This window comes from Coturnix japonica, chromosome Z, assembly GCF_054131305.1.
Source record: "Coturnix japonica strain WE chromosome Z, WE-NBRP24, whole genome shotgun sequence".
Lineage (NCBI taxonomy): Eukaryota > Metazoa > Chordata > Aves > Galliformes > Phasianidae > Coturnix > Coturnix japonica.
The window spans coordinates 38,525,995-38,543,705 of record NC_140702.1 but is presented as its reverse complement, the minus strand read 5'-3'; the positions used below and the strand labels follow the sequence as shown (position 1 = coordinate 38,543,705).

At 37.7% G+C, this 17,711-nt stretch overlaps 1 protein-coding gene across 11 annotated transcripts in view; it reads right to left on the bottom strand.

Annotated features, from left to right (window-relative positions):
* PRUNE2 (prune homolog 2 with BCH domain) overlaps positions 1-17,711 on the bottom strand; it is a 136,503-nt gene that overhangs the window by 91,439 nt on the left and 27,353 nt on the right. For all 11 annotated transcript variants that reach the window (XR_014939765.1, XR_014939763.1, XR_014939764.1 and 8 more), the window contains exons 2-6: positions 13,272-13,376; positions 12,565-12,767; positions 10,958-11,121; positions 3,684-3,836; positions 79-173 (exon numbers count right to left, since the gene is read on the bottom strand). Coding sequence is in view for 6 of the 11 variants with exons in the window: in XM_085529927.1 (XP_085386053.1) it covers positions 79-173; positions 3,684-3,836; positions 10,958-11,121; positions 12,565-12,767; positions 13,272-13,376 (720 nt within the window). In the remaining 5 variants the exon portion in view is untranslated. The remainder of the gene's footprint in view (positions 1-78; positions 174-3,683; positions 3,837-10,957; positions 11,122-12,564; positions 12,768-13,271; positions 13,377-17,711) is intronic.

Here is a 17,711-nt window from a genome sequence, read left to right as displayed (position 1 = left end):
TTCAAAATCTTTCCTAAAAAGCTCTTTCCTTATGCATTAGAGCTATTTACCAACTACGTTATTTAGGCTTTCTCTTACCTCTAGTGTCATGTGCACAGTGCTAATTGCTATCTTGATTTCTCCATCTGAAATCTCCTTGAGACCCTTCAACATAACTTCCTCGATGCTTACACCTGCGTCAGAAAAAGAATTTCAGCACATCCAGACACTCATAGCTGAACAGATAGATACAGCAAAATTAACTAAAAACACAGCTTGAACCTTAATTCTGTGCCTTCTGTACTTTAGGACACTCTACAAGAACAGTAATATTAAATGAATGCTAATAATCGAATGCTCAACATTTCCCAATAAGTTCTTTAAGAAAGGAACAAAGTGAAAACAAACAAAAAAACAACCCCACACCAATAGAAACTCAGCAACAACAAAGGATGAAGAGTTAAGTCTCCTGCAATAAAATTAAATTATTTGCATATTCACATTTGTTAGGTCAACTGAATTCCAGTTACTGATTAAAGAATACAGAGACCATCCTTATGTCACTGGTATTAAATACTTCTGGAATAGTACTCAGAAATGCATAAGTGGAATATTATGGTATTTGTAAAATACATTCAATCCTTTTGGTTTTCTTTACAAATTGATACCACCAATGGGTTTATGTAAATCAGGCAAGCAAATCTGTAAGTGTTCCATATTTTTTCAGGGAGGAAGTTAATTGAATATCATGAATTCAAGCCAATTACTAAACAAAAAAAGTATCACACTATCTTGCTCACGTAGCATATAAAAACTATCGGCAACAGATGTCATGCAAACTGTAGCTGTTACAACTACTATTCCAAATTCTGTATTAAATACTAGGGTAATAAACATTATTTATAAAACACAGTTTGTGATGTAAAAACAAGTACTTGATGCTACTAAACCACCTTCCACAGCAACTGGCAGAATTAAGAACCAAGTCAAATAAAAGCCACATTCACTGAGTATTTCCAATCCAGGCCGTTTTCAGTTCATTTTTGAATTCTCATTTCTTAACTAATGTCAGTAAAAACATCAGGAAACCATCCAAAAATTTATAGCCCTGCACTAATTTAGTCTGTGACCTCACCAAAAGGAAGAAGAAAGGGAAAAGTGTATCAAATTATGTCCTTAACAACCATTTCAGTCTGAACGTCTGAAATCAGGCAAGAGTATTCAGTGAATGTGCTGGCAGATAACAGTGAAAAACAGTGCGAGTCTGCATGGGTGCTGTGCGTACCTGATATATCAAACAGAAAAGTAACTCAGTAGTTGTTATGGTTTTGCAATTTGGTTGGTGTTGGTATTCCACATCAGAACACCATGCTAATAATGGGAGTAAAGGGGACAAGTTTTTTTTTCTGTGAACTGCCTTAATGGGCATGTGGGGAGGGGCACCGGAAGGGAAGGGAGGAAGGGGACGGCGTTGCTGGACCGGCTCCCTGCGAGGAGACAACGTGGTCAGAGCTTCCTGCCTTCCACAGCTCCATCGGTGAGATTGGGAACTTGGTATTCTCTTTGTTGAAACTCTCTTGTTGTTTGTTTAGCATTATTAGGTTATTAAACTGCCATTCGTTCTCAGATCACCTTTTTTCTCCCTTATTTTTTGTTAGACCTAATCGCAATCTCCCTTCCCTTCCCCTCTTCCGAAACGCACGTGGCCGGGCCGGGCCACGCCGCACTCTGCCGTACCCTGCCGCTAGAGAAAAGGGGGGGGGGCTTTTGTTCCTGCTGCCCCGGGTTTATGCCCACTGTCCCGGACTGAGCTCTAGAGAGAACTCCGTGACAGTAGTTCAGTACTAGCTCTTAAATAACAACTTAGTAACAGATCGCATTTAATGAAGATAGTAAAAAATGTGGGAGTTATACAAATTTTCCTCAGGCTCTTAGAGAATAATTTCACAATCCTGATATCAAATATTGTGTTGAAATATTTCCAGTATTGATCACTGAAAATATGTCAAAATATCTTCAGTTATTTCTAGTACAGATTAATGAAAGAATTACAGCTTTCCCACTTCTCTATTCTCAGTCAAAGTCGATCTGCTTGTACAGGGCCCTAGCAGATGACATTGTAATCCATTCATGAAGGTTCATAAGACAAAATCCACTCTTATTACAGGTAGGTAGGTAGCTGCAACATGGTTCCTGGACATGGCCTAAACTATTCATTATACCTTGAATCTGAGTCTCAATTAATAGCAGAATGTTTTGGGTTGAAAGGGATGTTAAAGGCTCCACAGAGGCATCTGGACAGGCTGGATCTATCAGTGGTGAAGCCAATCATGTGAGATTCAACAAGTCCATGTGCCATGTCCTGCACTCCAGTCACAACAGCCCCATGCAATGCTACAGACAGCAGGGCAATGGAAAGATACAGTGAGGAAAAGGATCTGAACATGAGCCAGCTGCGTGACCAGGTTGGCCAAGAAGCCAAATGTTAAGTGCCATATATCAGAAATACTGCATTCAGCATGACTAGTGAGGTTATTGCCCCTCTTTATTGAGCACTGATGAGGCAGTACCTTGAGTATTGTGTTTGTTTGGGACCCCTCACTATAAGAAAGAGGTGCAGGAGAGTTTCCACAGAAGGGCAAAAAAGTTTGTGAAGGATCTGGAGTGGCTGAGGGGACAGAGATTATTTAAATCTGGAGAAGAGGAGGCTCAGGTGGCACTGGAGGTGCGCGAGAAATGTGTAGATGTGGCATTTAGGGATATGTTTTAGTGGGAATGGTGGTGATACATTGACAATTGGACTAGATGATCTTAGTGCTTTTTTCCAACTTTGTGATTCCGTGATTCTATGACAATCAGACTACGTAAAAATCCAGTCTCCTTCATGTTTATAAGCTCACATTAAGTTCTGGAAAGCTGCAATTACATCTCCCCAAAGCCTTCTCCAGACTGAACATCCCATCTCCCTCAGCATTTCTTCATGGTAGTGTTGCTCCAGCCCTCTAACCATCTTCATGGCCTCCTATGGACAACTCTACATTTTCTTTGTTTTGGGGGCCCCACAGTTGGATGTAGTACTCCAGATGGAGCCTCTAGGGGTCAGAGCAGAAGGTACAATCACCACCCTTGCCCTGCTGCCCATCCCTCTTTTAATGCAGACCAGGATATAGTTGGCCTTCCTGATATCTTGTTAAGCCTTTAATTCATCAGAAACCCCAAGTCCTTGTATCACATATGTGATACTACAAAAATATTTGACTAGCTTATACTCATAAAGCAAGTATGTGAAATAATACAGTGTTTACTTTATTTGTAAATCACAGAACAGTTGAGTTTGGAGGGGATCTCTGAAGGTCAACTGGTTCAAACCCTACAGAAAAACCCAGGGCAGGCTGTCCATGGGTTCCAGGCAGCTTTTGAAAATCTCCAAGGAGGAAATACTACAGCCTCTCCAGGCAACTTGTGCCAGTGCTTGTTCATCCACGAAAGCAAAATAAAATTACTTAGATGTTCTATAGTTTCTCAAAATCTCAGAAATGACAATTCCGTAATTAAAAGTATGAGCCATTTAACTTAAAATTAAATGTAACTACATGTAAATGTTATCAAAAAGCATGCTGCTGCTACTCTCACCACACAATCAGCCCAGCTACTTAGTTTTGCTTACGTCACAGAATTTGTAAAATATCTAAAAAATTGATTACCTTGAGGGTTAAACTGAGTCTCCTGGAGAACAGAGATAATTTCCTCTCGTGGGGGAAGGTCTGGAAATTTTTCCTCTAGAACTGACAGCACTTTCTCCTGCTGCTCTGTAATTGTGTCAGCCTCTAAAGACATGCACTTGAAGAGAATGCTTCCTGAAATTTTGAAAGGCAAAAATCAATACCTCCTGTAAACACTGGAGAGATACCACAGAAACAAAAATGTTTACGTTATCCTTTATTTCCTATTTGGAGCTTGCTTCCATAAGTGAGTTCACTGATTTGGCTATCAAATACTTTCCAAACAGAATAATCTTCCTGACATGAAGAGAGTTTCTAAGATCTGAATTGGACAGCTTGTTAGGATCTATGCTACAGTGGCATGGCTGCTTCCAGTACTGTCATGGCTGAGCAGCATGTTTGTGTGTGTCCAACAGTTCTGCAGCATGGCCACCATCCTGCATTGTGTTGTAAGGACTAATTCATCTAAGCATGAGACTAAGTGCTGGGATGCCTGGAAACAGTAAAACCACATTGCCAGCCTTACTTCTACAGGCAATACCAATGAAGTGATCAGAAACAAGCAAATATGCCAAAATAAGGAGATATACCATCATCTGAACACACATAAATAAAATTGCTTGTACTTTAAAAATTATTAATTCTGCTGCATTACTTGCATCAAATAAGGACTTACGGAGGGAAGTATTTCCAGAATTTTTTAAAGTATTCCTGAGGATAGCAAATAAAACTTACAAAAGGCATTAGGGATATGCTAAGAAATATGATGTGACAGAAGATGATGGTCATTTCACCATAACTGACTCTTGCTGAATCCTTGTCAGTGAATGTATGAAAAAAAGCACATCACAAAATGATACACAGAATTTTAAAAGGTAGAAGAAACACAGTTCAATAAATAACTTCATCATAATTTGTATGATCTTACAATAGAGGTGAGTTTGATTTCTTTTCAGACTACTGTTGCTACATGAAACATTCCTGACATTGCTGTAGGTCTAAAGCCACTTTCATTCCTTGGAGACTAAGATCCCACTTATTAATATATCCAAGGACAGCCTTCACTCCCAATTACTCACATTAAATTAAGAATAATAAAATCTTACAAGTCAGCATTGAAATTATTTATTACCGTACTGTGCATAGGGATATCAGACAAGAGTATGATCACATTGCATCATGACAGGTCAGTGAGAAAATCATTGCAATTATATAAGTTAGCTCTTACAATCCGAAATGTTTAGTCTGTGGCAAACAGTTAAGAGACGGAGGTAACCATCCTCAGTCTCACCAGGCTGACTAGGAAACATTGTTATAAAGATAGGTTATAAAAATAGGTGCATATGCCATAAAGCACCAGCAGCCAGGGCTCTAGAACAGACTACAGATACTGTTCCCTTCCTAAGCCTCTATGCTTTCATTTTTCCTCCTGCACCATCACCACAGCAAATAACAAAAAGCACTTCAAAAATTTTAGCAGTAGAAATTTATGTGGATTACATATCTCACCTAAATATATATATATAATTCAATTATGCTACATTTATTTGGTGTATTAATTCAAAGAATAAATTTCACATCACATGTTAAAGGACACATGGCAGTAAAACTTGCACATCACAGATAACATCACACATTACTGAAATCAATTTTTCTAGTAAACAAGAATCACAGAATCACAGAATGACCCGGGTTGGAAGGGACCTCAAGGATCATGTAGTTCCAACCCCCCTGCCTAGCAGGGCCACCAAACATACACATCCACTAGATCAGGTTGCCCAGGGCCCCATCCAACCTGGCCTTTAACACCTCCAAGGACGGGGCATCCGCAACCTCCTTGGGCAGCCTTTTCCAGGGCCTAACCATTCTCCTAGTGAAGAACTTCCCCCTAACATCCAACCTAAATCTTCCCTCCTTCAACTTGGATCCATTTCCCCTAGTCCTGCTATTGTCAGCCCTTTCAAAGAGTTTACTCCCCTCCTGGGTGTAGGTTCCCTTCAGGTACTGAAAGGCTGCAATGAGGTCACCCAGCAGCCTTCTCTTCTGCAGGCTGAACAAACCCAACTCCCTCAGCCTGTCCTCATAGGGGAGGTGCTCCAGCCCCCTGATCATTTTCGTGGCCCTCCTCTGGACTCTTTCCAAAATCTCTATGTCTTTCTTGTACTGAGGACTCCAAACCTGGACATAGTACTACAGATGGGGCCTCACAAGAGCCGAGTAGAGAGTAGAGAGGGACAATCACCTCCCTATCCCTGCTGACCACCCCTCTCCTGATGGAGCCCAGGATCCCATTTGCTTTCTGAGCTGAAGTAAGAAATAAAATATATTTTAAAAAAAAAAAAAAAAAAAGATTAGCTCTTACCAAATTAAAAAACAAACAAACAAACAAACAAACCAGTCTGCTATTCTACTTCACTTTTCTAGAAATCCAGGATGCTATTCTACTTCACTTTTCTAGAAATCCAGGATACACAACAGCAGCCTATCATGCTTTCCTGTAGGTAGCAGTGTGCATTTGTTGTGTGAAAATTCTACATTTCTTTAACAATAAGGTAAAGCCTTAGACTTGATTTTGCCTCTCTTAAGGCATAAACATTACTGTACAAATGTAAAAATACAAATTATTTAGAAATGCACTGTACTGCAGTGTCAATCTGCAAGCATTGACCTTTCCCTGCTGACCACTGCATATTTTGATCAGGAACAATATCTTCAAATAGCAAAGCAAGCTTAGGAATTTTGGGCTTTATCATTTAATACAAGAAGAAAATGCAGTCACCCTGAAATAAGACCTCAAGATACCTTAAAAAAGCTTTTTAAAAGGCTTTTTTTCCCCTTTCTTCTCACTCTTTTCCTCCCTTATCACAGCAGTACTGTAATGCTTGCAATTGTTAGCTTTTCAAAAAGGGTGAAAGGAAAAAAAAGAGACTTTTCAAATTAATAGGAGGTCAGCATTCTTCTATTCTTTAGCAGTATGTTCATCAACAGGAAAGAAAGAAAGGCACACACTTCTAGATATCCTACACATCTCTGGGAAGCTTAAGATGCCAGCTAGTAGAAAAAAAAAAAACGGTTAACATGAGGTATGTTTGCATGGCCAAAGGTCAGTAGTCCACTTAGTCATGTGCTCCCTCATAAGTACTTGCTGTAAAAGAGATACATGGGCTCGGAAATCTCCTGTAGACTTCACTGAGTGCTGGTGCAACTCCCCAAGGGTTTCTGAAAGTATGATGGAGGTTGCTTTGTCTGCTGACAAGCAAAGAGAAAATAAATGTATAATAGGTAACACAAGATTAAATATTATTTTTTGCGTATATTATACTATATTACAGATTTTTATTTTTTTCCTAGGGAAAGGTCACTAGAAAACAGGCTAGACCTCTTAAAAAACAATATGCATTTTATTCTTTTTGCAAAGCAGTTTGGAAGTGAAGCACTAGTTTTGCCAAAAGCAATTGCTGTGCATTAATATTAAACATGATCTAATGAAGGCAGAAGTCGTTTTGGGAAAACATTAAGAACAGCACAGCCATCTCCTGAATTATAAGTTTATGGCTGAGAGAAACAGTACAATGAAAATATAGGCATTTCTCCTGTTGAGATTTTGCTCCACAACATGTAAAAACAAAGGACAGGGAAAAGGGGAAAAGCAACTCTTTTTCATGGAAAGTATGCTTTGACATTCCCTGCCCCCCCTTCCGATCTTCTTCCCTCCTTCCTCCCAAAAAACAACAGAACAAATCAAACCAGAACAACTAACAGACACAAGCAAACAGTCTTCCCTGTAACTAACAGTAAAGCCATAAAGCTGGAAAGCTGGAATACTGTGTAATTTGGGCGGAGCACTGCCTCCAAGAAAACTGTTTCCATGCATAACAAAAATACCTATTCAAACAACTGCAGTGTTTGTTGCAGTTTAAAACGTCCCCTTCTTTTTAACACATATCCTAGAGATGAGCCAACTAAGGAACATGTGAGTCATTTGACCAAAGTACAGGACAGAACAGAAAAAAAACAAACTGGCATCATCCCTGACAAGCCCTAGAAGGGCATTTCTCAACACAAGTCTGGGTGGTCAGGATAACAAACTAGTCTTCTCTACCAAAAGTCAGACTGCCCCAACAGGGCACAAATTGACCCAAGTGCAGCTAGTGAGTAGCAAAAGCCAGTTCAGGTTTTAATAACTCCTGATGCTCTTTCTGTAAGTCTGTCTCTGTTTACATGTTGCAGTCTGTACCTTGTGGCATCCTCCAAAGTTTTATACAAATAAACATCAGGCAGCTATTTTTGAGAGTGCACTGATCCGGAGTACCTGACAATGAGTACTTGGAAACGCATCCTTGCCAGCTGGCTGCCATATAAAATGTAATGATTCAGCAGTATAACGGATCTGGAGTTTAGCAACAGCCCCCTTATAAACATCTCCAGGGAAATAAAATAATACAGGCCCAAGACTCTGGCAGGTTCCATAATTCTTTGTTTCTGGCACAAATCCAGGGACTGAGCAAGCTGTAACTCAAGGCAAATATAGCTATACAGTGTTATGACTCTCAAAGCAGGTTCTGTTCAAAGCCCAATGGTAGAATTAACTTATTGTTTGATTAACTTGTTTGATGAGCAGACACAGATTTCAGGAAACCACCCATCTCCAAATAAATAAATATATATAAAAAATTAAGACCTTAAATATTATATCATCTAAAGCAATAACTCTAAGTTTCACATCATACGTCTTCCCTCAATTATTTTTTTTTTCTTTTTTCAAGAAGCAGAGTAGGCAAAGTTTGTTCAGAGTTAAAATACACAAGTTCCTAATATTGGCTCTTGTTATTAAAATCAACAAATTGCTAAAAGACTGTGACAATGAAACTTGAAAAAGAGACAAAGAATGAAACTCTCACAGCCACTACACAATAATTACAAAAACATGAGGTATTTGTATTATCTTATAAGTCTTCTACTGAAGTACTTGCTGGAAAACCAGAAAATGAAAGATGAATCCCAATTCAGACACTCAGAGGCAGGGGCTGGGATCTATCAGCTGTTCAGTGAAAACAAAGTCCTAATTCTTATTGCTTTGATTTCCACTTTTTTCCTGTTTCTGAAATTCCCTCAAAACTGATACATTAAAAAATACAGAGAGTTACATTGAAATTAATGTAACCACATGGGAAAAAATAGAGAAGCATTCTTTACATTGTTCATATACCTGCGGAGTATCACCAGAGATTGGGATTATCCTACTAAACTGAAAGGGATTCAGATTCTACACATGCATTCTCTAAAAGCAAGAATGAAGCTGTCACTCCCTCTTCCTGTGCTCACAGGTAAGATGAATTTCAAAATCTCTGTTAAGGTCAAAGACTTTAACAAAAGGCCATCACATAAACAGAGAAACGTAAAACCTAGATAGGGTGGGTTATTTTTGACCTTTTATTTTTAGGATGTTTGTAGCTTGATCTGCATATGTATCTACATACATTTATATCACAAATTATTTTTCTGCTATCAAAACCAGTAATGAGATTCATTGACTTTTCTGAATTTGTAACGAAGGATTCTCACGTACCAAAAATCCATTCTATTTTAAGAGAAACACAATAAGACTTGTGATATTTGTGATGTTTAACCTTACATATACACAAATTGTATTGCTGGTGCAAGTAGCAAGACATCAAGTCTTGCTTTCCTTACATCAAGGAAAGACTGGATGTTGTGTTGAGGGATGTGGTTTAGTGGGAGCTATTGGTAATAAGTAAATGGTTGGACTGGATGATCTTTTAGGTCTTTTCCAACCTTGGTGATTCTATGATTCTAAATCACAAGTACAGCTCTAGTTATTTAGGCTTGGTCAATCCCTTCTCATACCATGCAAGTGAAGGTATCCAGTGCTCCACATATTCCATGAGATCTGCAAACACTCACTACTGAACACTATTGAACACAGTAATTAAAATTTACTTACTAATTTTTAAAATATCTATACATATAAGCTACTACATCCCTTAAAAGTGAAAACAAACACTTTCAGTACTTCTTTATTTTACTTCTGACCCAAACTATAGAGCCAAAACATGCGGACACTTATTACTGTGTATAGTACTTACATATGCTCTTGCTGATTATAAAGAGCACTACTTCCTGACCTACCCCCAAACAGGTAGCCTGGGAGATTCCCAAAAGCCTTTTCTGTTTTCTGCCTCCAGAATCAATTATTATGTTTTGCCTGAATTTCTTGGACAGCTACTCAGTTGAAATTTGAAGCTTACAAAAAAATTTCAAGGAAGGTGTACAAGAGCTTGTTAGCATGGAAGGGCTTTACAAGTACAGGTTAAATTCTGTTAGTTAGAAATTTCTCCAGAGAAACATGAAAAAAACAAAAATCCTTTTGTAATTTTTCAGAACATATTTGCTACTGTAGCAATCAGTATAATAACAAGTCAAGATTCCATTAGTTTATGAAAGGTGTAGTCTGGATTTTGTAATCCTCATGAAACTTGTCCACATTCATTTCTTAAAATGGTATTTAATAGCTGAATGACAATTATATCCTAAAATCTTTAAAAATCATTAAGGAATATTAAAATTCAGTACGTAGCTTAAAGGCAGCACTCCTTTCTAGTTTCAGCTACATTTTCCAAGAAAACACTCTGCTGCAGCAAGTAAACTGAATAAACTAATGTAAATAATAACTATGAAGACGAAAAATGAAAATACTTCTGAGTACTGAATTCCCATCCCTTGTTCTCTACTGGGCAAATGATACCAAAGAAGATGTAATGAAGATTTGGTTACAGCATCTTTAAACAGCAGAAGTTCTGAATCATGCCATTAAAACAATGTTGTACAAAAAGGTACCGCCATCAGAAGAAACTTTAATATGTAAATATTGGATTCCAACCCATATTGCTGTCCACAGGCAGACAGCGCCGAGCTGCCAGCACTGCACAGCCCCTGGAATTGAAGAACTGCACAGCTCTTCTAGCTATCCAGCTGGTGTGTCGACAGCTCCATTTAATATTCTTGTCTAGTGATACAGCAAAGACCTCTCATGCCTATTTTTAAATGCACATTTGTAATATTCAATATAATGTTACTCTTTAACAAACTCTTTACTCCCTGCTTCTTTTATGAAGCTTCCCGTGGTCTTTAAAGGGATTGTTAACCAAAGAATGGATCACACTCTTTCTGCATGAGCAGATTCAGAAACACTCCATTAAACCTTTCAGTATTTAATATAAAGAGTAATCTCTCACCTCTGAGGAGATAAGCCAGTTGCTGAGTGATTAACTCTGGTGCTTCTTGAAGAATCTCTTTTACTACTAAGGAGGAAGATGATGCTTGTAACTCCAGGCTGCCATCACACTGCTCATCTGGATTGATGACTTTGACAACAGCCGATTCCAAACTTTTATCCTCACTACCAAGTAAATTTAAAAAACACATTTATTTTTCTTCTTTTGTCTAGCATCTGAGACAACCAAATAAAGCACTGCAAAAACTTTAAAAATAATTCCAGGCTGTAACATCACTATTATTCAGAAAAATGTGTTACATTCAAGTCCTAAAACAGTAATTTCAGAATGAAGATTCACACCGATTTTATCAGCAAGTACTAGGGACTTAACTGTTCACATTTCTGTTACCAAAATCTTTAAATTTAGTAATTTGAAAAATAGTAATTTTACACGTACTGAAAATTTCACCCTTTATAAAAGGAAGATTTGGAATTTCCCCATTGAATGTACTTAACAATATCAAATGCTAGTCGTAATTCCTTAGAAGGAAGAAAAAGGAGTGGACAGCAACAACCAAAAAGCAAATCTCGTGGATACATTTTCTTTGAGAAGATGTACTGAGTTGTTGGCAGTTGTAAGAATACCAACAGCTATGAGATTTACATATTTCTTATTTTAGATTTTCTCTACTTTTATTTTAATCTATAAACATCTCAGAGTAGGAGGAAGCTGTTTTGTTTTTTCTTCCCAAGGCTGCATAGTTAACCTATAGCACAGGTAGAATGTTATTTATCTCAACTGAGGTTCTGAAGAGAGCTGTAAGCAAACAGTGCTCTTCACCGTGGGCAAGACAGGCAGTCCACTATAAAGAAGCTCCCTATGTTCACCACTGGATTATAAAGTTTCCTGCTTGAGAAGTATGGGCTCCCACTGATCAACTCAGCCTCTGGCACAGAGGATATTTTGAGAAAAATGCTGTGGTTTGTAATGATTTCAGTATTCTAGCAGCCATATAGAAATCATAGATGACATAAAAGCAGAATATGAGCTGTTGCTAGCTACATCTACAACAATTTCTATTCAACATTAGTTTTATTTAAAGCCAGTGTTGACTATGATGTAAACACCTCAAATTTCTGTTTATCTTTAGGAGAATCTTAACAGCACTAAAACTTGCAATTGTTGTGGACACCTCAAAACACTGTGAGGGCTTTCATTCCTTTAGTGAAAGCTAACTAAGAAGCAGGAAAAAAAAAAAAGATATTGTATTTACTGGCCACAAGAGAAAGCACATTTAAAATATCTATTCTAAGCTATGGGAAAATACAAGTTGTCTTCAAAAGGGTGAATCAAAAGTGATAGAAAGTGATTATTTTGCTGTATGTGTTAAACATAATCACAGAACCACAATGAGAGAAAAAGTCTCTTGGTTTTTTTTTGTGGTTTTTTGGTTTTTTTTTTTGTTTGTTTGTTGTTGTTTTGTTTGTTTTGTTTTTGGTTTTGTTTTTTTTTTTTGCTGTGCTATCATAGCCATATTGGTCTGAATTCAGAAAAAAAAATATAAAATATGATTTTTAAGATAGGTCAAACCTGTAAGCCATCTTCTGGTATATAAGATTCAATACCTTGTCAGCATGTTGCGGTTTGTAAGTGTTAAAGACAACTTCCCTTCAGCATTCAGCTGATGTAAATCGATCTCATCTCGGAAGATATGGAATGACTCCGGGATATTCAGCTCCTCCAATATAAACCTTGTCTCCGTGAAGAAGCTGAAGTCTCTTCTTGGTATATTTAGAACTGGTAAGCAAAGAACATCAGGAGGACTGACCTGTAATGTAGATGTGTATTTGTGAGAGTTGCAAGAAATAAGTATTGATTTATATTAATGTCATATTTTACCAGACTGAGCAATTAGAAAGTTTGCATTTTCTGTTTAATTTTTGTCCTCTTACTTTATTCTTTATGAATTCTCTTTTTATTTGTTTCTGTCTGTGTGCTCCTCGTGCAGAATTGCTGCAAAATGAGGAATGAGAAAAAGTGTTGTATTAATTTCTGAAAATCTTAATTAAGTTTTACAGGAAAAGATTATGCTTTCTTCAAAATTTTGTAAATTTTGACTCATGGAAGCCCTCCTTAAAAAACCCTGATAGTTTTAGTCAAACTCTGCCTCTCAAACTTGACTAATTTTGCATTCATGACACTGGATGGGGATGAAGAGCTAGAAACATATACATTTAGACAAATTACTTTACTCTCTAAATTAATTCCTGGGAGTCAGCAATAACCTGTAGCAAATAAGATCCCACTGTTGTTGTTTTTGTTTATTCATTACCTTATCTAGAAAGTAGGCATAGGCCACAGCAGAAATAAGAGAGTCCAAATCACAGGATTTACTTCCAAGAACAACATGTACTTTTTCCAGGTGTTTGCTCCAGTTCTGTAACACATACGAAGATAACCATCATGAGCAACAATGAGAAAAAAAAAACACAACAAAACAAATCCCAGTCACCAAGAATCTTCAAAAGACACAACAAATGTCCAGAAAGAACAGATAAGCACTACCATGTATGTGTGGGGAAAGACCTTAAAAACATATCTCATAAGAAAAGCAATCACAAAGAGTGTGGAAATACACACATAGGTTTACTATTCCTATTTTCTTCCTTTAGCTGAAATCAGTAAATAGACAAAGTAGCAACCCTTCATCTTGGCTCTTCAGAAGCTGAAAACACTGAGTGAAGCACTGACAATTTTATGCTTTCCCCACTGTCAACAGGGAGTCTGTTCTGCATTTAATCAAATTATACCTTCCAAACCCCAGGAAAAGAAAGGACAGACCAACTGCATGAAAGGAAAATATTACAGTGAGGTTCCTTCTTCGTAACCACACACGCACACAGAACATAAAATGATGCTGTTTCCTTTATTATTCTGTTATTATAAACGTTAGGCTGGCTCCATGGCAACATTCCACCTTTTTTTTTTTTTTTTTTCCCCTTAATGAGTTACGCTTCATAATTTGAGAAACCCATTTGACTGACACAAATGTAAATACCTCAGACACAAATATGTTAAATCAAACGTTGTTCTTGCTGTATAAAAGCGGATGCGTTTTTTTGTTATTTTGAATTGGAATTTTTCACTTTATCAAGTTAAACTTTCAATAGAAAGATATAATTAGTATGCTGTTCTCAATAGTTATAGCTGCGCTGTTTGTTAAAACTTCAATTTTTTTCTCAGTGTCTAATCTTTCCTTTGTATAAATCAAAAAAGAAACTGTTCTTTTTCCATTATATGGATCACAGCCATGAAGATACCTCTGGGTAATTAAACCAGGACAACTATTCTCTATTTCCTAAATTTGCTTTGTAGCACATACAGTCTGCACACTTGCTTGTACAACCCACAAATTCACAATGACTTCGTTACAGAGGTACACTGCAGTCTTCAAACCAGTAGAAATTGTTGAGAACTACCAAAGATAGAAGAATCACTTTGTCTTCACAACTACATAAAGAAGCTTTCACATTAATATATACATATGAATATTTAAGAAAGTGTATTTCACTCACTTGCGTGAGCTATCACATCCTAACTCTCTCCAAACTTTTGGAGTTAAGAGTGGGGACAAAATAATTACAAGAAAATTAAGGAATTCAAAGACTGAAAGTTTATGAACCCTACACTTTTGAAGAAATAAGAAAAGCACTGCTCTAAAGAGTGAATTACAAAGTGAATACAGTAGAACAAGAAAGCTCAAGAGATCATAACTTCTTCATTATCCAAAGAAGTCAACAAGCTACCCACTAACTGATATTTCATCAACACAAACGAACCAGAAAAGACTGTGGAAGGACAGCCATTTCTTCAATCTGTCCTCAAGAGCTTTGCAACAAATCTGAGACAGAGCTTAATAGCTGTGTTCTTTTGTTACAGCAGCACAAACATACACAGCAAGAGGGTGTCTTTTCCTGTTCAGGCTGTTAATGTACTCCATTGCTGAATGACTGCTGGCTTCTTCCAGAGAATTTCTACCTAAAGAACTCAGATACGAGGTAGAGGAAACTGGGAGGCTACTGTCAACTTTTTCTCGAAGGAAAGGGAAGAGAAAACAACTTTCTGAAGGTGTTCTGTTGCACACAGCCTTTCTCAGGCCACTCCAGGGATTATATGCTTTTAGTTCATGCATGACAGACAGTTCTTTTAGTGACAGTACCTCTCCCTGAGTAAGAATATGTTCATTTGCACAAGACTACCACACTTCATACTCTAATCTCTCATTTGTGGCATTTAGCAAAGTTGGTGGTGGTGGTGGTGCTGACAGAATGAGATTTTTCTAATAGAATAAAACAGTTATTCTGTTAACAGTATAATACAAATTAAGTTTCTAAGTTGTTTAGAATTAATTAATGTTTAAATTCTAAATAAAGAATCACAGAATCAGAGAATCACAGAATCACAGGGGTTGGAAGGGACCTCCAGGGATCATCGAACCCAACTCACCAGTCAAAGCAGGTTCCCTACATCAGGTCACACAGGTAGGCATCCAGGTGGGTTTTGAATATCTCCAGAGAAGGAGACTCCACAACCCCCACTCCAGGCAGCTTGTTCCAGTGCTCCGTCACCCTCACCATAACAAAGTTCTTGAGCACATTCGTGCAGAAATTCCTATGCTCCAGTTTCTGGCCGTTTCCCCTTGTCCTGTCACCGCCACACAATGCCAAAAAGAGTCTGAACTCCCCACTTTGCCCCCCATACCTCAGAGATTTATAGACCTGGATTAGGTACCCTCTCAGTCTTCTTTTCTCAAGGCTAAACAGACCCAGTTCACTTAGCCTTTCTTCACAGGGGAGATGCTCCAGGCCCTTCACCATTTTTGTGGCCCTCCACTGGACTCTTTCCAAGAGATCCCTGTCTTTTTCGTACTGGGGAGCCCAGAACTGGACACGGTACTCCAGAAGAGAGAAAAGAGAGCTCCATAGAAAAGAAAAATCCTTTATTTCTTAAACTATTTCACTTACTTACTGAATATTTTTACATACATTCAGATATCTATATTTACTCAACAAAATTTTATTTCTACATAGTTTCTCTTTTTCACACTTTAAAATAATACTGTTATTGCAAAGATGATGGTTACCTTTGGATTTGATTGGTTTTCTGTCCTTTTATTCCATTGGATGATAGGCAAGAGAAGTCTCAGTGATATTCTAGCTCTGTTCTCTGTAAGGAGATGTCCTCGGTAAACTTATATTCTTATCACATTTGATGAAAATGTGTCTGCATTTAATAGATTTTAAGTATAAACTGTACAGAGGAAAACACAGCACATGCAAGGGCCAAGGAAATCCCTGGGGAAGCATATTATCAGATGCATGTTCTCCCTAATCCCTGTCAGCACATTAATACAGAATTACTTGCCTTCTCATTCCCCAGTTCAGTGATAAAGATCCCACTCGTACAATCTATGCACACAGACAACTCCAAATGTCTTTACTATTTGAAATGGGTATTCATCCAACGTCAGAATCACAGGTGATATTTTCATATTCAATGACACTATTCAGACAGCTAAATGGCATTTTCCCCATTCTATTTTAACATAAGAAACACTTGTCTACCAAAAGCACATATACTTTGTCAAAAGCCAAGTGATGACCAGTGTTATGCTTGAGCAGGTTTAATACTGTTTTAGTATGTGCTGGACAGATAGCTTCACATTTGTGCATTAAGTAAAAGATCAACACTGCCAAACTGCAAGTAAATCAGCACAAATCTGTGCTGTCCATCAGTTCTGCACAAAGGACCATGAAAACAACTTTTAAAAATCTTAACCTGATTTCAGTGTCTTAGACATTGTAAGTCAGTATTCACAGCAGGACCACTTCCTCAGCTTGTCATTACTGGCAAAAAGATACCATCAGCCATGAGTGAAACAAATCGGGAGGTGGTCTTTCAAGAACAACCAGGTCTTGCCATAATACCACTTCCTACAACTTCTAAAGACATTAAAATCTATCATAGAGAAGGGTACTGCAGAACTCAGGCTGCTGTTCCTCTCTTTCTTTCACAACAAAAGACAGTTTTCAAAGAGCTTATAAAAGAAATGGCATTCTGCAGTTCAGGTGACATCTTCAACTCTGATGGACCTATGCGGAAAGCTTCCTTTCTTAAGTTGTCAGCAGCTATTCTGAAGCTGGAGGAACTGTATCCTCAGCTTTGATGGCTGCTCCTGGTTCAGAAACCAACACAAAACTAGCTATTGTTACTGTCTACTGTGATTTGATTTACTGGCTTTTTTATTTCCTAGGAGATCAAGATCTCTCCTGATAACTCTCACATGCTCTTCTAAAGAACAGAAATATCTTTTTTTTTTTTTCACCTTTCCAGATCTCTGCTCTTCTTTTCCCTGAGTATAATTTTATTCTTCTCCTCCTCTCACAAGTCCAAGATATTTAACTTCAGAAGCATTTCCTCTCGCCACATGCAAATCCCTGAATCAATTTTTAATATCCGAGTACTATGTATTATTAATAACCTTCCAGAAACCATATTCTCCATAAAAGTAATAGTAAAGCACACTCTCCAAGCTTCAAAGACTGCTTTCTTTTCTGTTGGACAAAACTAGTTTGCATACTATTACTCATCAAGTAACTAGGATAAACAGGGGCACATGGATGTGAGGCTTCCTCTTCCATAACAGCAAAACTTCTGACAGGATCTATCCTGCCAAGCAATAGTCTCAGCAGAGAAGCCCAGAGCCAGATGT